This window comes from Bos javanicus, chromosome 10 (assembly GCF_032452875.1).
Source record: "Bos javanicus breed banteng chromosome 10, ARS-OSU_banteng_1.0, whole genome shotgun sequence".
Classification (NCBI taxonomy): Eukaryota; Metazoa; Chordata; class Mammalia; order Artiodactyla; family Bovidae; genus Bos; species Bos javanicus.
This window is the reverse complement of record NC_083877.1, coordinates 72,949,181-72,972,351: the sequence shown is the minus strand read 5'-3', so window position 1 is coordinate 72,972,351 and position 23,171 is coordinate 72,949,181. Positions and strand designations below refer to the sequence as shown.

The 23,171-nt window shown below is 42.2% G+C and overlaps 1 protein-coding gene across 1 annotated transcript in view; it reads right to left on the bottom strand.

The window, feature by feature from the left end:
- PRKCH (protein kinase C eta) overlaps positions 1–22,918 on the bottom strand; it is a 232,329-nt gene extending 209,411 nt beyond the window's left edge. The window contains exon 1 of the mRNA XM_061429067.1: positions 22,129–22,918. Coding sequence (XP_061285051.1) covers positions 22,129–22,491 — 363 coding nt within the window. The 5' untranslated portion in view covers positions 22,492–22,918. The remainder of the gene's footprint in view (positions 1–22,128) is intronic.
- Positions 22,919–23,171: the final 253 nt, after the last annotated feature.

Genomic DNA, 23,171 nt, shown 5'->3' with positions numbered 1-23,171 from the left:
GCCACAAGCACTGAGCCTGAGAATTGCAACGACTGAATCCCGTGTGCTGAGAGCCTGTGCTCCACAAGAGAAGCCACTGTAATGAGACATCCATGCACCACAGCTAGTGAGTAGGCCCCACTTGCTGCAACTAGAGAAAGCCTGCACACAGTAACAAAGACCCAGCACAGCCGACAATAAATAAAATTGTTAAAGAAAGGATGAAATCGGTTACTCATCCCAGCTTGAAGTGTGCTACACCTGCCACACGGCAGCTTACTTTCCTCGGAACCCCTGGCACACGATAGACCCGTCGGCCTGCCTCTGTGTGCATCACAAGACACTTCTGCTCTGCGATGGCTGAGAAGTGCCAAGCACTGTCTCACTTGACTCCTGACCCACTTCCCACTGGCCCAGTGGAGTTATGTCTTTCATTTATTTCCTTTTCTTCTTCCACCTCCAGCGTCTTTAAGCTGCAAGCCTGGCAGCGGAAGTGGATGACATCAGAATTCTCAGAGCTGAGGGAACTTTCAGAGATCTGCCGGTTCCATCAACAGCCTAAACCAAGGCTACACCTCTTTCTCAAGCCCATAAGAAGTCGTGTCCTTCATATGAGAACCTTCATGGAGTTTCAGAGGTAAATGGGCATCATTTCAGGATGATGAGGGAAGATTACTAAAGGCAAGACGTCACCATCCAAAAGAGCCACTATTAAGAAAATATAGGCCTGGTGTAGCAAAAAGGGGATGTAATTCTGGGGGTAGAAGGCTCACACTTTAGACTGTCAGAATCCTGGAACTAAGAGAAAGCCAAGAGGCAAGGCTGTGCTTTCCACAGAAGATAGAACCTGGAAAAAACCTATTCTAAATAATCCAGACCAACAGCCTTGTGCCATATATAATGCCGCTCATCTCAGCCTAATAAGTTATAAATGACACTTTTTAAAACATCTTCAGACTCAATAAAACTAATGTTTACACTTTCACAGTGTGTCATGTGTTGTTACACAATGAGTATTATTCAAAATATCACTTGGTTACCAAAAAAAAGGCCAGGTCTTACTATTGCACATTAGATAAACGTTTTAGGTTTAAGACAAACGTCTAAAGAAATCTGTGACTCTGCCTTTGTTTTGTCTATTCCTGGTTCTATCATAGCTCCAGAATGAATGAAAAGTTAAGACCCTTTCCTTATACAGCCTAGTTCTTTCGTAGTTTTATAAGAGAAATCAACCAGTCTGAACAGATGAGTCTTCTCTATCTAAACTAGTGTCTTATTTTTCAATGAGCTGGTCACTATTTCTCTAAGCAGCCACTCTTTTGGAAGATCTCTCACTTGAGTCATAGTCATTTGAGATTCATTTATTTCCCAACAACAGTTACAGTGACCCTTTCTCCAGGCAGTACACTAGCCTCCCAGCCATTCCTTTGACTTATTAATCCAAATAAGTACTTGATTACAGGGGTAACTGGTCTGCCATAAATACCAATCAGGCATAACATGAAGTCCAGTTAATAGCCAACTATTCCCAGCCCCCCGGAAGCACTCAGAAAAAAAGGAAAGCAAATGATTCAATTAGAGCAATTATCTGCTGATCCACTGAGACACTGAAAGGGTCAAAACTGCATTTGCCAGAGATAAGTCTTAACTTGGCTTACTTAATGGTAATGTCTTAGGCTGTCTTAACAGAGATGCTACCCAGTTTTTGGACCTTACCAGCAACTTGCACAGGGTGTTGTCTAATGTTAGTTGCTGGAGACATAAACTAAATGGCCTTTCTGGATGCTGATCGTCAACGGATCATTTACGACATCTAAGAATCAGTTCCTACGTGGTAATCAGTAAACCTGGTTTTAAGACTCCACGGTAGACCAGAACACACTGGAAAATTTGCAGTGAGAGACGGAAAGATCTGTGGCATTTTCAGTGAGGGCTAAAACACCTCCGCCCTGTGGGTTCTGCCGTACAGCCACAACAACGACACTGGCGAAGGGCAGAGTTCCTGTGGAAACACTTACGGTGCGATTATTCTGGTGGAAAAAACAAAGGCCTCAAGCCAAATAGTAGGCAGTGACCGAGCCCAGTGGAACCAGGGGTCTAGCGCAGATAGTTCTGAGCCCAAACCAAGATAATCATTAACTTCACATACATGGAGATAAAAATCTGTAATTAACTGGAGGACACAGCCCACAGATATGACATAGTCTGGTATTTTGAGATTTTCGAGCAGCCGCCCTTTAAGTAACTCCTAATCCAGGGCATATCTCCCAGGCTTTTCTGCAGTTGGGAGAAGACAAACCACCAGCATTTATTTACAGGAGTTTGAGTGATCATGTTATATGCTAATAAATGAGTTAGCTCCACCTCCACCACCCTCTGCTTGAGTCTAATTACTAGTTTAACCTTTAAAAGGGCACTCCCTTCGGCTGCAAATGAGTCTGGCACTCCTGTCCAGAACAGAGCTGGACATCTAGCCTACACGCTGCCCCTCCCAGGAGCCAGTCCGGTTACATGGCACAGGCAGGCCACTCTGCTCAGGATGCCATAGGCCCACCCCACATAAGCCTCAACCATTACACTCACTTGTACCACCTCCGGGGTAAGGAGGAGAACCCTTTCTTACCCCTCCCCTCAAGACGCCCAATTCAACCATTTATTCGGCACCTACCAAAACTAGCCACTGGGAATCAGCAGGGTTAGGATAGTCCCTCGCCCTCATGAAGCAAGTTCCTGCCAATGGTCTGAACCAGACACGGTTTGCCTTTATTAATTTTTAAAATTTTTTTAAATGAATTTAGCCTTTAAAAAATTTTTTTTTCAATTTTTTTTTTGAAGTATAGTTGATTGACAATGTTACTGGTTTCAGGTACATGGCAAAATGATTGTTACCTATGGGGCTTTCCTGGGGGCTCAGTGGTAAAGAACCCGCGCCTGCCAATGCAGGAGATGCAAGTTCAATCCCTGGGTTGGGAAGATTCCCCTGGAGGAGGGCATGGCAACCTACTCCAGTATTCTTGCCTGAGAAATCCCATGGGCAGAGGAGCCTGGCAGACTACAGTCCATAGGGTTGCAAAAGAGTCGGACACAACCTATCTACTGAGCATGGCATGGATTTTTATCTATATAGTCTTTTTCAGATCTTTTCCCCATATAGGTTATTACAAAATATTGAATATAGTTCCCTGTGCTACACAGGAGGTCCATGTTATCTATTTCATATATACAAACACACACACATACAGTTTGCTTTTAACAGGCACTGAGGTGTTAGCCCTGTATAAAATGACCCACATGGGTAAAATTCTAGGGAAAAATATACAAATCCCCAAGGGAGATACGGGACAGGAGGTTGTGCCACCATAAGCCTGATGAACACTGCCTTTCATATGAAGACAGAACCTGGGTGTATCCTCCTCCACGACGTCCTCCCTGAAGCAGGTTTTCAATCCCCTGCGTCCTGAACACATTTCTATTCCTCAGCTCCCTATGATGAAACCATGGGCTCGTGCCGTCTGCCTCACTACAAGGTGAACTCCTCAAACTGTGCACCCTAGCCCCCGATGCACCTCCGGCTGAAGAAGGTGCCTGGGAATGCCGTGTGTGTCGGTATGTTTATCTTCATGCCCTGGCCTGTTTGTGGGTGTGTGTATGGTTACATAGAAAGTGACACATTTTTGCTACATGACCTCCTTCACCCCTGTCTCCTCCAGTGTTATGTAACAAGTCCTTTATCCAAACTACAAAGGAATACCTGCTCTCCTTTCCCAATATATACTGAAAACAAAGACAATTAGTCATGAATAGAAGCAAGAAAACCTAATTAGCTCATCTGTACCTAGATCATGAACTGGGAGACAAGGAGAGATGGGAGAAGGAGTGGGGGAGGGAGACAAGGGCCAGACTCCTGGGAATCTTCCCAAGGGGCCTGAACTTTATAGGCAATGGGAAGCCTTTAAAAGACTGCTAGCAGGAGAGGGGTTAAGGTTGGGTTCTAGACAGCTCATCCGGGCAGCTCTGAGGAGGACAGATTTGAGGGAGTAGATTCGTAATGACCAATTCCAAGGCTACTGAAACAATTTATCTATGTGATAGGGTCTGAACAAGTGTGGTGCTGATGGAAAAGAGAAACTGACTCAAGAATATACAGCAAGCCAATTCAGAAGGACTTGGCAGTTGAAAATGGGAAAGAAGTGGAGAGAGAGAGAAAACTCCACAATGAAGCCCAGGTGCCCAAACGATGATGAGATGAATTCTGACAGGGAGAATGCATGGAAGAGCTGCTGTTGCTAAGTCACTTCAGTCGTGTCCGACTCTGTGCGACCCCATAGACGGCAGCCCACCAGACTCCCCCGTCCCTGGGATTCTCCAGGCAAGAACACTGGAGTGGGTTGCCATTTCCTTCTCCAATGCATGAAAGTGGAAAGTGAAAGTGAAATCGCTCAGTCATGTCTGACTCTTCTCGACCCCATGGACTGCAACCTACCAGGCTCCTCCATCCATGGGATTTTCCAGGCAAGAGTACTAGAGTGGGGTGCCATTGCCTTCTCCGGCGTGGAAGAGCAGGCAGGGATAAAGATGGGTAGTTGTGGGCAGTGTTGACTTCAAGACACCTGAAGGATGTCCAAGTAGCTCTGCCCAGCAAGCATATTAGACATGAGACCTTAGGCCTGTTCTTGAACCTTCTAAGCCACAGTTTCCTTGGGTAGTAAATGCAGGAACCATGGAACTGCTCATCCCTCAAGACTGTTGGAAAAGACTGAAGGAGACAGAGTATAAAGCCCTTCGCCCTAAGCCTGCCCCAGTCCAAGAAGCATTAATCAAGTTCAGGGACAAAGACGGGAGATAGAGTTTTAGAAATTCTTGGCCTAAGTGCAATACAATTAAGACCATGAGAGCAGATGAGACTATCTGGAGTAAGGAAGACAACAATATAAGGACTAAACCCCAGGAAACACCAATATTAAAGGAGATTAAAGGATGAGGAAAGAGATACAATAGGAAACAAAAAATTCCCAGAAGGTACTGGAGAAACACTGAAGCACGAAGGCAAAGAGAAGAAAGCAGCAGAAGTAAGTGACATGATTACATGGTCATTCCTGGGCTCTGCAGGAGTGGTATTCACACAGTGATGTAGGCAGAAGGCAGTCTGCACTGGGAAGAATGCATGGGCTGGAGAGGACAGATGCAGTCAGCTCTTTGGGAAGATGGCTGAGATGAGAAGGGGAGACACTGAGCCTCCCCTCAAAAGGGAAACAATCAAGGCCAAGACAGGCCTGGGTCATTTATTCTGTGGGGTGTGGGGAACTTGAGTGCTTAGAGATCTGGGTCATTTCTAAAGGGAAGGTGTTGGGAGGAAGGGAGAGGATGAAGGTACAGAAAGTGAAATACCTGACCCAGACAGACACAGAGGGGACCCAAACAGAGCAGGCATAGGACTGGGCCTCATCTCAAAACTGCCTACAGGATATGCCACCAGTGGGAGCAGCAAGTTCACACCTGTGCGCTTCAGTTTTCTTGGAACATTAGGGCCCTTGACTACAAAGAAGACTCTGGGTGTTAGGAAGTACCCTTAAATTCTGAGTATAACCAGGACTCTAATCTGAGCTCTTCCCACTAATGACTCAAGCAAAAGACAAGTAAGGAAGCAAGGGTCTTGTGAAGAGTAAGGGGAGAGGGAGTTGGGGATAGTGTTTGGCAATACTTCATTATTTTTCTTCTAATTCTCTCAGTCAGTTTCTTCCTTTTAACGTAAGCTTCACTGAAGCAAAACTATCAGCAGGTAATTTGACTTCAAAATACTAATAGAAATGACATTAATGAAAAGTCTCCTTTAATATCTTGACAGGAACAATTTTTCAGAATCATTATTTTTCCTGTTTTAAAACAAAATTCTACATTCACAAGCTCAACAGGACCAAATTATAGCAGAAGGAATGGACAATCATCAGAAATTCCACTCAGAGAAGAAAATGCACACTGGACTCCTAATTAGGCAACTTCACAGGCCACTTATTTATCTTTCCAGAAACAGGATATTTTTTAAAAAATAAGCTTAAATGGCAACTATTCCTTCAAGGTCACAGTTAAATCATAATCCAGTTTATGCCCCTCACTGGTCTCCTTTTCTTACCAAAAGCAGGCTGCCATTAATAGAGTCCTGACATCTGGTATACCAGAAGATGGTTTGAGTCAGTTTTTCCTACATTGAAAACCACCTCTTATCACTTAAACACAAGTTAACATTTTATTTGGGGAACCTAGGGTTCAGTTTAGTCTTTCCACACATCTTTTACATGTATTTAAATAATCAAGGGAATAAAAATCACACTGGCATATTCACTCTCCCTAAAGTACTCCTAAGGCTGCTCTTAAACTCACACAAAGTATTAATGTCTGTATCTGAAATAGGAATATTTTTAAAGAGATGATCTCTTAGCAAAAGTGGATGACAGTGTTTGAATTCTGAGGCCGGCTCAAGACATGAGAACAAGGAGGGGCTTCTTCAGTCTACAAAAGTTTCCTGAGTCCCTCCCACGTCCAGGGGACTTTGCCAGGGACCAGGGGGGCGCTGAGGGTCACCGGTGCTCACATAGATATATCTGGATGCTCACACAGATAGCAGTACAACTAGGTGGAAAGGAGGTCAGCGGCCAACATCAGGCCAACACCCACAAACACATTCTCACTCGCCCCCAGACATCTGCAACAGCAGCGCCCCGGCAAATCAATACAACCACAACCCAGGCACAGGATGTGCATGACAAGAAGGCGAGGGGGCCCAGCAGGGAGACTCAGAAACAATGTCTTCTCCGGGAAGCTTAAGAGCCAACCAAGGCTTCTGAACAGCCAGAACCAAGGCTGCACTGAACATCACCATGAACACTGTTGGGCCTTACTGTAGAGCAGATGAAACTTTTGGTCTGAAAAAGTAAACATTTTTGTATCAGAACACATCTAACTTAAAATCACCCATGAAAGATCTAGGACCCCAAATGAGTGTTGAGTTAACTGATAAAGCTATAGATAATCAATATGGGGGAAATGGTCATATTTTCTGTAAACTAAATCACTATTGTTAGCATCCTTGATTCACCCAGAAATCCACAAGGTCAAATGATGCACTTTTATAAAATTGTTTCCTCTTTGAAAGCATGAAAGAATAATTCACATCCAATGCATTATATGTTCAAACTTAAGTCAAGGAAACATCTTTTAATGCCTATTCAAAGAGGCTATTTACCATCTTTTCTCAGCAATAAACATTCTCACTTCAGCTTTTGAAAGGTGGCTCCATTGGACTTTTGCAACTAAAATATTGCAACTTTACTTCTTTCTGGTTATTCCCCCTAACTCAGAACCTTCTCCCTGTTCAACATCAGATGCGCTAACCAACAGACTCAAACTCAAGGTTTTCCATAAACCAACTTTGGCCAACATTGCAACTATAGTAATTCTAGCTTCAATTCCCCAGATTCCTTTCGAGATCTTTCAGAATGGACATATGTGCAGAATTTACCCCAAAACCAGGATAAGGAAACCATCTCCTCTTTTACCAATAACCATACTATTTATTAACGCACCAGAATACTAAATAAAAAGCAAACCTGCCAAGAAGGTTAGACTCAAAAACCCTTTCTAAAATTCTAAATTCTAACCTCTAAATTCCTTAAAATTAAAAACTCCAAAATGTTGTGTAAATAAACATTTTACTGCTTTGAAAGCTAATTTCAGAAAAGGCTGGGATCATGACTTCATAGTTAAGTACTGGGGTAGAGTGGTGGTAATTGTGCCTTTGACTTTTCTACAATGGTATATGTCATGCACTGTACTAGTTTACATAAGTCTTCACTGTAATGTTACACAACCCTATGAGATAGGTACTAAGTTACAAGGAGAAAGCTGGGGCTAGCAGAGGTTAAGCGACCTTGTTCATAAGAGGCAAAATGAATAGTTGAACCCAATCTGGCTGACAGTCAACCATCACACTGTGATGCACTGCTAATTATGGTCATTGTCCAATAAATATTCCTCAAAGCCTGTATTTGTGTGCTATGACTCAGCCATTGTAGATTCTGCATTCTGATTTATATGGCTTAGGCAAATGCTAATGTGTCTTTTTACATTCAACAGAGACCAAATAGATATTGAAGGGATGGTCAGAAATATTCCAGAGATCAGGCAGATGCCAAAACAGGCATGATCCAAAATTATTCAAAAATAGACAAAATTATCCAGAGTTAATTCCCCAAATTATACTCAATCAGGTAAATGAGCTTGCAGGAGTCGGCAAGAATCAACTGTACCTGCTTATCATTTTTGAGGTTTTATTTTATGATTACAGGCACTATGATTATTAATTCTCCACACATTTATAGTTTCCTAAAAAAGTAAGACACCTGGAACCCTATCAATTATATCACTGTAGTACAATTATCTTATCTAAGTATTAAAACATTCCATTAATACTTCTGACTCCATAGAAAATAAATATATCATTTAAAAAATTCAAGAACCTGGAATAAACTTTGATGTCTTTGTTTCCTTTCCTCTATTCCTTTTTTTTTTTTTTTTGAACGTATGGCACTGAAACAGGTCGCAAGCAGGCAGATGCCTCGGTGTCATCTGAGGGATGCCCACAAGACTACCAGGTGGGTCAGCGATCAAGACTCCGCCTGCCAATGCAGGAGATGCCAGATCAATGCCTGGGTCAAGAAGATCCCCTGGAGTAGGAAACCACAACCCACTCTAGTATTCTTGCCTGGAAAATTCCATGGACAGAGGAGCCTTGCAGGCTACAGCCCATGGGGCTGCAAAGAGTCAGACACGAGTGAGTATGCACGCACAGGCGCAAAACTACAACCTCCCCCATTCCTCAGGAAGCGCCTACATCACCACCTTCATTGTCTAAAGTGAAACCATCCGAATGTCTTTCCTTGGCCAATATGATTATTTTCAGAAGGTCCTTGTCAAAATATTAATTTCCTTGGGAGAGTAAAAGCAGCCGAAGTTACCATTTCTTGAGGGCCTATTTTGTGCTGAGCGTGTTTTATGTATTAAATCTAATCTTTACACCAGTCTTCTGTGGTAGCTAACCTGAACACCATTTCCAGGAGAGAGAATAGAGCTGAAGGGACAGGCTCGCTGTGGCAGAGCTGGGATAATACACTGCACCTGCTAACACCAAGTCCATCCCCTTCCTCATACCTTCCGCCTGCTCCTCCACATGTCAAACCTGTCGCCACCTTTGGGCCTTCTCCTGAGCTGTTCCCTTTGCCCGGATGCTCTCTATAATCTTCACATGGCTGGATGCTTCTTGCCACTTGGGTCTCAGCCAAAATGTCACCCTATGAGTCCTCTGCCACTCTAGGTAAAGCAGTCACCTTGTCATACTCCACCACACCACCCTGTTTTAATTCTCTACTTAGCACCTAACCACCACGGGCTATTCTTGTAATTACCTCTTTGCCTGCTTATTGTCTGTCTCTCCATGAGAGGGTAAAAGCCCTGTGAGAGCCGAGCTTCTGAATGTTGTGTTCTCTGCCCCAACTATAACACCTAGAACAGAGCAGGGTACCCAGCAGGCGCTCAATATAGATCGATGAATGACTGAATGGCTTTCCTACTGCCTCCTCCACACATTAGGATGGTATCAGGAAAGAATCAAGTCCAGAGAGCTAGATTCAAGCTTCACCTCTAACTGGCTAGGGGCTGCACTCTGGGCAATCTCCATTCAGCTCAATTTCTAGGAGTATTAGGCTATTTTCCAAGGTGTCAGCAAGGTGAGCTGTAACTCAGGAACAAAAAATCTTATTGGGTTGGTGGCTCAGATGGTAAAGAATCTGCCTGCAATGCGGGAGACCTGAGTTTGATCCCTGAGTCAGGAAGATCCCCTGGAGAAGGAAATGGCTACCGACTCCAGTATCCTGGCCTGGAGAATTCCATGGACAGGGGAGCCTGGCAGACTACAGTCCACGGGGTTGCCAAGAGTCAGACACAACTGAGTGACTCTCACTTTCAAAATGGACCCAGGCCACAGGAGACCTGGAATCACAGGACAAGAAGAGTAGGCAAGCACCACTGATTCCATCGTTTTGTCTTGGACTAGCACAGTGGTTCACCATAAGGCCCAGTACAGCTCAAGAAGAGGGTAAATATTTTAAGTATACTGATAAATCCTATCTCTTTTTACAGGGGGTTATCTTAACAAAAGACATCAAGCCAAGGTCATTCAAAATGTCCCATTTTTTTTTTTTAACTTTCCATCTATTGCAAACCTCAAAGAAACCCTTCAACAGTACAGACTTCTGAAAATACCTAAATAACACAACCAAATAGGTCCTAAAATGGGTCATCATCTAGTATATTTCACTGGGAGCCAGAAGTGAGAACATATTTTAAGTACATACCCTAGGAATTAGAAATTAATAACAACCTCATTTTTGATACCTTTTAACACCTGAAGCCGGGTATCCGCAGTCAGGCTTCTGGGGACCGCGAAACTGATGACACTGTTCCCAGCATGTTGTCAATATGCACATACGTGCATTTTTCTAGAAACAGGGTCCATAGCTTTTATCATCACTAAAACGGTCCAGGGTTCAAACACGGTTTCAGAAGCACTGCATCTACTAGAAACCCATTCTGAACTCTTCTGTACTATGATAAATCAAGAGTAATATATAATAAAGCACTTAAGAGATGCACAGCTCACAAATTAATAAATGCATTTTGTTTAGGAAATGCTGCTAATACAGATTTTGTGCGCTCTTCCAAAAATAATTTCAGAGCCTAAAACAAATCAGTATCAGCAGAACAATCTCCAGAAGACATTTCAGAAGGGAGCAGAAATTGCATTGCCTAATGGAACAACGATCAGAGCCACATAACTCTGATACTTGAAGGAGCCACATAGCACAGGTTGCCCAGCCCCTACCATCACAGACAAGAACATTAAAGCCCAGGGTGAGGACAGAGGCACATCAAATGTAAGTGTACATCAAATGTAAGATGCAGAAATAGCGCCAAGTAAATGCAAGAGATATATATGACTTGCAAATAAAAATTCAGCTTTGCGGTTCTGGTTTAAGCACTTGGAGAAAAAGCACTACCTTGAGAACATGTTCACACTGGCCCCATATGACTTATTTCATTAAGGTAATTATGAGGGGCTCATGTTGGCCCTGGTCCTACCCTCTGGCAAATTTCTTAATTTTTTTTTTAACCATAGAGCAAACTAAACACTTTTGGTTACCTTTTAAGTATTTCTCCCCCTGTAAGGTCAAAGTTGTGTCAGGGTGAAACTTATGTAAAAATCAAAGGAACTTTCCAGAAGACAGCACATAATTAAAGCATTGTTGGTATAGTCGTTCTATTAAAATATCCTAGATGCTTTGACAATCACTGCTACAGAAATACACTAACATAATAATCTTGATAAATCTCTCTATATAGGGCCATGATTCGCAACAAAAATTTCCCATCTCATAAAATTCTCCAGTATAGCACTTAAACACTACAATAGCCAATACCCTTGGGCCCATTCTGCCATCTAATTAAACTGTCTTTCGTACAAGTGATTTATAGCACTTGTCATCACGTAGGGTGGATATATAGACTGGTGGCTACAGACACCTCAGGACAACAAAGCATTAATTACCATGCTAGTGAGAATGGCTTCTAGCAAAAGCTCAAAGGGTGGGATTCCCAGTCTCTCTCTGATGCAAGAAAACAGGGACATAATTTACCAGTCCCATAGAATGAGGAGCCCATTAGTGTAAATCAAGAGCTACAATTGCACGGTTTAAAATGAGAACCCACTGTAATTCCTTAAGGTTGATTCTAAGCCAAGGAAATAAGACCAACATCACTATCAATGCTAAAAGTCATTTAGACTTGAGCTAAATCCTCTCCAAGCCTGAGCAATTTAGATTTGGACCAATTTAATTCTTAGGAGTTACTAACTTTGATAAGACATAAGTCATTTTGACTGCTTAAAACCAAACCAATTACTCCAAAAGCAAAGAAATGATGTAATTGCCTAACATACGGAGGCAGCAGCTTTAGAGATGGAAGGGTCCCTAGAGAGACTCTAGTGCAATCCCCTCCTGCTAGAAACCAGGGAGCTGAGAGCCTATTACACAGAGGCTTGCCTGAGGTCACAGCTGACAGATGGCAAAGCCAAACGTTGACCCCAGCTCTGACTCTCATAGCACAGTACTTAGATATTGCTGTAAGTTGTACAATGAAATACAAAGAGTTTCTTTTTTAACTGGGTAGTTAATACCAAACTAATTTGCAGTTAAAGTTAACTTCCCATATATTTACTAATAAGCCAATCTTCCACTAAAATTTTAGGAAATATATTAATAGGTAAATAAATATCTAAATAATCAAATATCTAATTTAATATATTTAATAAATGACTACATATCTAAATAGATTTGAATAAGTATATCTTCATATCTATGTAAATGTTAGTGTATAAGTGTGTGTGTGATGTTAGTATATAAGTGTGTGTCTGTTACATATCACATGAGCTAAGGAAACAGTAATGCTTTAGCTAGAGCTTCGGTTCCCACATTCTGAAAACAAATACTTGAGCTATTATAGATTCAAAAACTCAAAAACCTCCCAGGATCAAGCAGCTAATAGGGGACTGAGTCTTAGGGAGTGGTGAGGTCTGCAGCAAACCCCCCAGAATGAAATGTCTTCAGTGAAGTGAAGTGAAGTCACTCAGTCATGTCCGACTCTTTGCGACCCCATGGACTGTAGCCTACCAGGCTCCTCTGTCCATGGAATTTTCCAGGCAAGAATACCAGAGTGGGTTGCCATTTCTTCAGAGTCAATGTTAAAAACATCTCTGCCAAATGAATACATCTGCAGGGCATCCATGGGCCTAAGAGCTGTCAGGCTTTTTGTTACTGTTCCGAACAAGATGACCTTCCTGCTTCAACATCTATGATTCTTTTCTGATCTGCACAAAACTTGGGATGTTTGATGGTTCAAAAAAAGGTGTTACTGTTTTCTTTCTTGGGGAGTTAAATGTTCTTTCAGGTCATCTGTTCACAGATATTGAAATTTAGTTCCTTCCAAACTTTCAGAAGATGGAAAGCTTTCTAGGGATCAGGAGCATTTACCTTTGAAAGAGATCTGTGATGTCTCTCTGGGAAAACATTATCAAGTCAGAAGTTCCTTTTCTTCTTTTGAGGAATGGTTTTTCCAAACCCTTTAACTGAAGTAGACCTGTGGCCATGCTATCTATGCTGAAGCCTTAAAAATTAGCTGTTTTTCCTCCAGGAAAATGTTTCTGGTCTCCCCAAAGTAGCCACTCACCAGCATCATAGTCCTCACTTCTGTCCTGTCATTTCCTAGTTGTTTTCCCCAGTCACCGCTTCCCCAATCTCTCTCCCCCATGGAATTATGAGGTCTATGAAGAAAAGGGCCATGTCTGTCTTGCCCACTGGCCTCTCCAGGGCAGAGCACCATGCTGGGTACATAGGACATGCTCAGTGGTGGAGGAAGGCTCATTCAGGGCTTGGCATTTCATAGAGAAACATGTAATAGTCTGTGAGTAGCTACCCCAGGGGCAGAGGGGATGAACCTCAGTCAACAGCCCACACTTTTAAACCCTGAACTCCTCTGATCAATACCATACCCTTCCACAAGAGCCCAATCAATTCACACATCTGTCTTTTCGGGAGAGAGGGGAAGGGGACAGTAGAGATCTTAGGATGCTGAGGAGAACACTGAGGAGGAGGAGAGCCAACCTTAGACCTGGCACATCAGGGAAAGTTTCCTGGGTCAAGTGACATTTACAGTGAGACATGAAGCACAAGCAGGAATCAGCATGATGGCTCTTGAGGAACTGAAAGCTGATCATTGTGGCTGGAGCATGAAAGTGTGGGTTGGGGAGAGGTGAGCCATAAGGCTGAAGAGGAAATCAGAGCCCAGCTCACGGAGAATATTCTATACCATTTTAAAGAGTTGTGCTTTATCTAAGGGCAGTGGGGAACCACCGAAAGGTTTTAAGTAAAGGACTAATTATCAGCTTGGCAATTGAGAAAGATAATTTTGAATACAGCAGTGATGAAAGTGGAAAGAAAGTGATCAGGCACTGAGTTTCAGGCCTCATTTTCATCATATTCTAACAAAATGGGGCCAGCAGCCAACATAAATGGAGTACCAGACCTAGCCAACTGTTTTGCAAAATAGAAGACTACAAAGAATCCAAGCCATCTCTGATTCTACGTAAATGCTACCTACCTCGTAAACAAATTATTGCACTTCTACTATCACAATCATCATTCTAAACTCTTGCTAGATACCAAAACTGTACTAAGAATTACATAAGATACAATGATTCACTCTGCCCACCAACCTCATTAGCTCTCCACTGTTGAAGTACAACCAAATTTAACATGTCGGGCTCACAAACTACCAGTTAACAGGCTTGGTAACCAGTCTTTTAAAATGAACAAAAGCCAGTAATTTTACAAATGCAATTTTCAATTTATTACCATATACAAAGGACAAAAATCTGATCCAGTCTTTAAAGCACAAGTTGATGTGCAATTAATTTTTTAAATGGAACACTGATCATTGGAATAACTGGTCACTCCTCAGTTACTTCTATTTCTTTCCTTTTTAAAAGATGAATGTTTAAGTAAAAATCTTTCCAAAGTGCTTACATTCTACTTGCTCCAAAAACACATTCTGACAAATATTTAGTATCTACTATACACCGGGAGTTGGTGATGGACAGGGAGGCCTGGCGTGCTGTGATTCATGGGGTTGCAAAGAGTCAGACATGACTGAGCGACTGATCTGATCTGATCTGATCCACCTGACACTGCCCAAGATGCTGGACTTAGAACAGTGAATGAGAGAGGCGGGGGTCCCTGATCTCAAGGTGCTTATAGCCCCAAAGAGAAGGGTATAATGAAACAGATTAACAATGATCTGAGAGTTTCGGAGAAGGCAATGGCACCCCACTCCAGTACTCTTGCCTGGAAAATCCCATGGGCGGAGGAGCCTGGTAGGCTGCAGTCCATGGGGTTGCTAAGAGTAGGATACGACTGAGCAACTTCACTTTCACTTTTCACTTTCATGCATTGGAGAAGGAAATGGCAACCCACTCCAGTGTTCTTGCCTGGAGAATCCCAGGGACGGGAGAGCCTGGTGGGCTGCCGTTCATGGGGTTGCACAGAGTCGGACACAACTGAAGTGACTTAGCTTAGCAGAGTGTTGAGTGCATTGAAGAGTAATAGATAATGTGCTCTGGAAAATGCCTGAAACATTTGAACCACAACTTAACCAAGATGAGAAACAGACAGCCCCACTGCAGCAAAATTCTTATCATGAAACTGAAGACACAATATAAATAATACAATTCACATATACTGGGATAAACCTCCCGATACACACTAAAATGTTTTCCTCCTAAACACTCCACCCCAATCGACACCAAAGAAAAACAACCGTGAGAATGAAAAACTACAAAATACAAAAGAGAATGAACAAACAGATAATGAATCTAGAAGATTCAATCCGACGCTCTAAATCCATGTACCTGGATCCACGAATAAAGGGCAAAGATAATCACTGATTGCCCAGTGGTAACCTGGCTGCTTCCTCTGACAAGACTACCAGACAGGTACCCTGAGTGAGAAGTTGAGAGAACGCAGCCCTCCCAGTGCTGTAGGGAACAGAATGTCTTCAGGAGCGCTGAACCAGGAAAACAGCTTGGGATCCTGCCAAGCAGGTCCTTCCTTCCTGAGGGGATGCCAAGGTCTTTCCATGACGCAGCCTCCAGCTCCTCTTGCCTCCTCCCATGTCCCCATGTTCTGCAATAAGTATATTAGGTGCTGGTCTCCATGTGGAAAGTTAGCGAATAACGAGCAAACAAGTGAAAGAAGGAAATAAGGTTTTAATTTGGACAAATTTTCGGATATCACAAGTCCAAGAAATTATACAAAATAAACCAGTTCAAGAAGGAACAGAAAAAAAGCTGACAGTGATAATTTAGAAAATGAGACTGTCCTAAGTCAGAAACTATATTGAATGACTTTTTTTTTTTTAATGCTCCTATTCTGATTTTTTTTTTTTTTTTTTGCACTAAAGAGACAATGTAGTTTTCAAGAGTCAGCCTTGGCTCAAATCTAATTCAGGCATTTTACTTACTTAACATCTTCTTTGGAAAAATAAGGATAATAAATCCTCGTTGTTTTTTCCCTACAGCTTTATTGGGTATACTTGTCCACATGCACATACTTAACAGCGAACTATCTGAAGCACTTAGACATAAGTATATAACTGGGAAACCATCACCACAATCAAAATAATGAATATGTTCTTTTCCCTCAAAAGTTTCCTTATGCCTTCTTTGTAATCCATCCCTCCATCACTTTCATTCCCCTGGTCCCAGGCAACCACTGCTCTGCTTCCTATCACTGCAAATTACACTTTTCTATAATTTTACATAAATGAAAACATCCACTATATATTCTCTTTGTCTGGCTTCTTTCAGTACATAAAGTACATATTTTGAGATTCATTCATTTTGTTGCATGTATCAATAGTTCATTACTTTTTATTATTGGGTAGTATTCCATTGTATAGATACATAATTTGCTTAAATATTCACCTGTTGACTGACATTTTCCAGTTTGGGGGCTATATAACAAATTAAGCAGCTAAAAATATTTATGTATAAATGGTTTCATTTAAGAGTAGGTACGATGCACGATACTGGATGCTTGGGGCTAGTGCACAGGGATGACCCAGAGGGATGGTATGGGGAGGGAGGAGGGGGAGGGTTCAGGATGGGGAACACATGTATACCTGTGGCGGATTCATTTTGATATTTGGCAAAACTAATACAATTATCTAAAGTTTAAAAATAAAATAAAATTTAAAAAAAAGAGTAGGTAGGTCCCATAGTAAGTACATTTCTAACACTAAGAAAGTATCAAAAGTGTTTTCCAACATGATTATCATTTTATATCCCTCACAGTAGTATATGACAGTTCCAGTTACTCTACTTGCTCACTCACAAGGTATGATCAGTCTCTTTAATTTTAGACTTTCCCATGGGTTTTGGTTTTAATTTACTTTTCCTTAACTAATCTTTTACTGTGCTATTTTCCATGAAGGGTGCCTATTCAAATCTTTGTCCCATTTTTAATTTGAATACATTTCTCATTGCATCCCATTTTTAAACAGAGTATTTTTCTCATTGTCATTTTATATATTCCTGTTAAAAGTCCCCTGTCTGATGTACATGTTACAAATACTTTCTCCCAGGGGATTGTGTCATCTTCTTCTTAAGAATCTTCTGAAAAGCAACAGTTAATTTAAATAGTCTGATTTGATTTCTTTATAGTACTTGCTTCTGTGGTCCTATCTGAAAAATACGTGTGGTGTCCAAGGTCACTAAGATTTTCGTCTATGTTTTCTTATAAAAATTTTACAGCTAAAATCCTACTTTTAGGTCTATGATCCATTTTCAGTTAATTTTTGTGTATAATGTAAGATTAAAGTCAATGCACAAGTTTATGCATATAGCTATTCAGTTGTTCAAGTAGCACTTGTTGAGAAAATTATCATTTCCACAATGGAACTGCCTTGACATCTTTGTCAAAAGAAAGTCAGCTGATCATATATGTATGAATCTATTTCTAGACTCTCTTCTATTTCACTGATCTCTCTGACTCTCTTTAATACCACATTACCTTGATTACAGTAGTGCTGTAGTAAGTCTTGAAATCAGATACTTTAAGTTCTCCAACTCATCCTTTTTCAAAATTATTCTTAGATAAGTCTGGGTCTTTCACATGTTCATATACATTTTAGAATCAGTTTGTTAATTTTTACAACAAAGCCTGATGATATTTTGACTAGAAATACATTAAATCTATTGAACAATTTGGGAAAATTTGAGGTCTTAAGAATACTGAATCTTCCCATTTATGAACACAGTATTTCTCTCCATTTATTTAGATCTTTAACTTATTTCAGCAATGGTTTCTCATTTTCAGTGACCAAGTCTTGCATGTTTTATTAGATTTATCCAATTTCACATTTTTATGCTCTTTTAAATGGTATTTTTCTATTTCAGCTTTCAGTTGTCCACTACGAGTTTGAAGAAACAAGTAACTTGTAGATTGGTTTGGATCCTGCAACCTAGTTAAACATAGCCTGTTGGTTCTAGTAACCCTTTTGTAGGTGTCTTAGATTTTTCTATACACACTTTAACTTCTTCCTTTGCATGTACTTTATTAATTGCTTGTTGCACTGACTGCGACCTCCACTACACAGTTGAACAGAAGTGGTAAGGGTAGCTATCCCTGCCACTCTTGATCTTAGGGGAATATCATTCAGTTTTTCACCATCAACATGTTACTTGTAGGTTTTTCACAGCTGTCCTTCATCTGGTTGAAAAGTACCCTTCTATTACTAGTTTGTTGAGAGTTTTTATCATGAATGGATATTGAATTTTGTCAAATTCTTTATCTACTGACCTGATCATATGAATCTTTTTTTCTGTTATTAAACTATTCTGTTAATTTGAAGAGTTGCACTGATTGATTTTAAATGCTTAGTCAACCATGAACCTTGAAGTCCTGATTATAACCCCATTTGATCATTTGCTATATAGCTGGCTGTGATTTCCTAAAAGTTAAGATTTTTTAATATCTACACTCAGAAGGGACATTGGTCTTTAGTTCTATTTATTTGCAAAGCATCCATCAAGTTTTGGTATAAAGCTAATGTTGGCCTCATGAAATGTGCCAGGATGTGTTTCCTTTTCTTCTGTTTTCTGGAACAGTCTGTGTAATTGCCAATGTTTCTTCCTTAAATATATGATAGAACGCACCAGTTAAGCCACCTGGGACCTCAAGTTTGTACCGTGGAAGTTTTTTTAACTACAAATTCAATTGCCTTAATGGACATAAGGCTAGTTGTTTGAATGAGTTTTGGTCATGTGTATCTTTCAAGGAATTTATTCATCTCATCTAAATTGCAGAATTTACTGGCATAAAGTTATTCATAATATTCTCTTATTTTTTTTTAACGTCCATAGGATCTATAGTGATGTTTTCTCATTTTCTAACATTGGTAATTTGTGTCATCTTTTTTCTTGATCATTCTGTCTTGAGATTTATCAATTTTATTGTGTGTGTGTGTTTCCAGAGAACCAATGTTTTTGTTTCACTGATTTTTCTCTACTGTTTCTGCTTTCTACTTCACTGATTTCTGCTATCTTTACATTTCCTTCTTTCTGCTTACCTAGGATTTGACTGGTTCGTTTTTTCCTAGTTTCAGGCAGAAACTCAGGTCTTTGAAATCTTTTCTAATTGAAGAGTTTAACACTGAATTTCCATTTAAGAACTTCTTTAGCTGTCATATTATATCTCACTACCTCCTTGGATATAATGCAAATTAAATGAAACAAATGTAGTTAGGAAAGAAATGGTTGATTGCCTAATCCACGGCAGGCACTGTGCCTGGTACTAGGAATGTGTGCATGTGTGCTAAGTCACTTCAGTGTGCGACCCTAGGGACTGTAGCCCATGAGGCTCCCCTGTCCAGTGGGATTCTCCAGGTAAGAATACTGGAATGGGTTGCCTCCTCGGTACTAGGAATATAACTGCATAAAATAGATCTCTTTCTCTCATCAAGCTTAGAAGGTAATATCAGTGAAACTGGTACAAAATCAATGTCAAAGACTATCTTCTTAATACTTAGAAACTATGTTAAGCAAGAAAGCGTAACAACTTTGTTTTATTCTAATAATAAAGGTATCTTCTGTTTTTGTCTCTTCTCCTGATCTAGGAAGAATTAAACTGCTAGTTTATTTTCATTGTTTAGCAACCTGTAATTTCAGTTGCAAAAAATAAATTTATCGTGGAGTAAATTATTCCATTTATAGCTTTCTGAATAAACTATGCATTTCAATTTAATATGCTAAGGACAAATAAATAATTCTGTAGTTCTAAACTTCAAAACCACTTTAGACCTATAGAGGATCATTTAAAAAACAAGCATTCCATATATTTCCAAGTATTTTAACAAAAATTATTTTAACAAAAAATTTTTTAAAAAGGAAACTCACTGCCTATTTTATCTACCCTATCGTCACAGTTTCAAAATACCAAGAATTTAAAAAACTCTGCCTCCTCACTGAATGAGTGTCTGACAAATCACCAATGTCAAGGTCATTTAAATGCTGATATATCCTACCAAACACTCGTATTTTTCAGACCACCGCTACCGGGTTACATTAAACACCTAAATATAGTTAATTCAGACAATTAAGATATGTAAATTTAATTTACATTTAAATCTACAGCCAGTGGGAAAATAGGCAGATCTAAATAGGCACCCCACTTTTTCAAGTAACCTGAATCTTCCTATACTTATGCTTCTTCCAGCCCTTACCTTGTGATCTTCATTTAGGCTACAGGTTCTCAAACTTGACTGCACATTGGGATCACCTGGAGAGCTGAAAAATACTGATGCTGGTGTCCACAGCCAGTCTCATCTAGAGTCTTTAAAAGTAGGGATTTTTAAAAGTCCCTCAGGTGATTCAAATGTGCGGATTATGGGTAAAGAAAACCAGTCTAGGATCTCTCTTGGAAAACATGCTTCTAATGGCCATCGGTCAGTCTGCACCATTATATTTCAGAACCCTGTTCTTTAGAGCTTTGCCCAATCTAACTCCTAACCGGGTACTAATTTAATAATTCCATTCAGATTCCTAGACTGATCTCTAATTCCTATTCAGAAATTCACAAAATAAAATGTCAATCTCTATTTTGGCCCTTCCTCTCCAGTCCACTTCTAAATTTCACAAAGTACATTTAGTTGAAGGGAAATTAACTCAATATAATTTGATGTTACAGTTAAACAGTCGTTATGGTTTTTTCTCCTATTTAAGAGACTACTCCACAAGCTAGCTGTAATTTTACAAAATATATGATAAAAGTATCAATTCCTCAAAGTGTAAAATAAATATCTAAATGAGTCTTTCTTATTATCCATCTGATTCCCCCACTTGTTAATTTCAAACAGGGTTTTCAAAACTGATTCACATTCTGGCCTCACAACTGACATCCTCCAGAATTTAAATCATTAAACTCCTGAGAGTCTTCAAAGGACTTATTTGGCCAAACCAGACCACTTCATTCTAGTTATCATTTCATCACATACATGTGGAAAGGATAACACGGACATCACAAAGGCAGTATGAAGATTAGGAAGCAGAAGCATTTTTGCACTGTGTAGAGTGCTCTAGACATTTTAATTTATTTGCAGCAGACATTTTGCCTCATGGGAACTATGTGAAAAGCACAGGCAAGTAGGACGTTGCGGGCAACTACTTGTCAATACACAGAAATACAAGCAGGTGAGGTGAGAAACCAGGGGTGGTTCACAAACTGCTGAGGAGCCCTGGAAACTCTCAAGACCAGTAACAGCAGAAACACTAACTGTAGGAATCAGACCTCTTGGGCTGAAAGTGAACTGAAGTTGCCTGCAAACACATGTAAATCTCATCTCCTTGAAAAACTGCTTAACAAAACTTTGCCAACTGCAGACCCAGGCACTCCGATCCCTGCCAGTGTGGGTTATTTACCTCTGGGATGTAATGGATGTGCATGCTGAAACACGTGTGCACGTCTGAGCGGCTGAACCAACACGTATCCATAAACATTATGAATAATACCTGCGAGAATGCATGCCTTTCGCTTAAGAAACGCTTAAAGAGCTTTATCCAAAGCAAGTCACTTTCCTAACACACCTTCCTTGCCTTTCCTATATTACCCGCGTGCAGCGAGTTGGGGCGCCTTACTCAAAGTCTGGGAGGAGGGGGTGATCGCCCCTTCCCCCGACTTCCCGTTAGCCCAAGCTGCCATCCCCAAGAGGAACCATATCCAGGATGGCTTCTTAGAGGAACAGCTATGCCCTCGCACACCCACCGCGGTCGCATCACCAGTGCCAAGGGCCACCTGGACGTGGACCAAAAGTGGAGGGAATTCCCTGAGCCGCGGAGCCTGGGAAGATGGGAAAGCGGGTCCCAGGCAAGTTCTGTAAAATGAAGGAAGAGAAAGGTGCGGAGTGGACACCAAGGGGAGGGCTCCAGGTACTCACCCAGCCCTCGAAGGTGTCCGAGGCGCCGGCCGTGCGCAGTAGCTCCTGGAATTGCAGGGTGCAGTTGGCCACAAAGTGGTCGTAGCCCAGGGGCGTCTCGTGGAAGACGGCCAGCTCCAGGTGGCCACCGTCGGTGACGTTGGCGCAGAACTCCTCATTGTACGTGGGCTTGTTGGTCTTCTGTTTGGTGCTAGTCTGGCCCACGCGGACCTGGTCCACGCTCACCGTCAGGTAGGGGTCCAGTAGCTGATAGCCCTTCTTGAAGAGCGAGTGGCGCAGGGACCAGCGGGTGGGCTGCAGCCCCACGGCCTCGCCAATGCGGACCCTCAAGTAGCCATTGAACTTCATGGTGCCGGACGACATGCCGACGCCGCTGTCCCGCCCCGGGGACCGCGCGGTCTCGCAGCCGGAGAGCGGGGAGCCCTCGCTCAGGCCAGCTCTCGCGGCGGCCGCAGGAGTGGAGGCAGCTCCCGGGAAAAGCAGCACCCAAGCTCCCCTCGACCGGCCATTCTGCCTCCTCCGCCGGACCTTTCCTCCCCTCCTTCCCTCCCTCCCTCCCTCGCGAGGTGGAAAGGAGGGGAGCCGGGCGCGGAGCCCTCAGCGGGCCGGGGTCGCCCGACCGTCCCTCTGGAGCGCGCGGCACCTCCCGGGGGCTCGCACGGTACTCGCCCCTTCTTCAGGGCCAGGAAGCGCCTCTCCCGGGAGAGCCGGAGCGACCCGTCCGGTTAGCTCGAGCCTCCAGCGTCTCCTGCCCCCGCCTCCGCCCGCTCCGGCTCCGGCTCCTGCCCCCGCCTCCGCGGGCTCACGCTCTCCCCCACTCGGCGAGCTTCAAACCAGGAAGCAGCTGCCGCCGCATCCCCGGCAGGAGCCTCGAGCCGCTCGGCTCCAAGTTCACAGACACCCTCCAAGGGGCTCGCGCGCCGTGCGAAGCCCGGGGGCGTGGCGCGCAGCCGGAGCCCGGCCCTGTGTTCGGGCAGTGGCGGGGCGCACGCAGCCCGGAGAGCCCCACGCGAGTCGATTCGCACCGCTCCGTGCGCACTCGC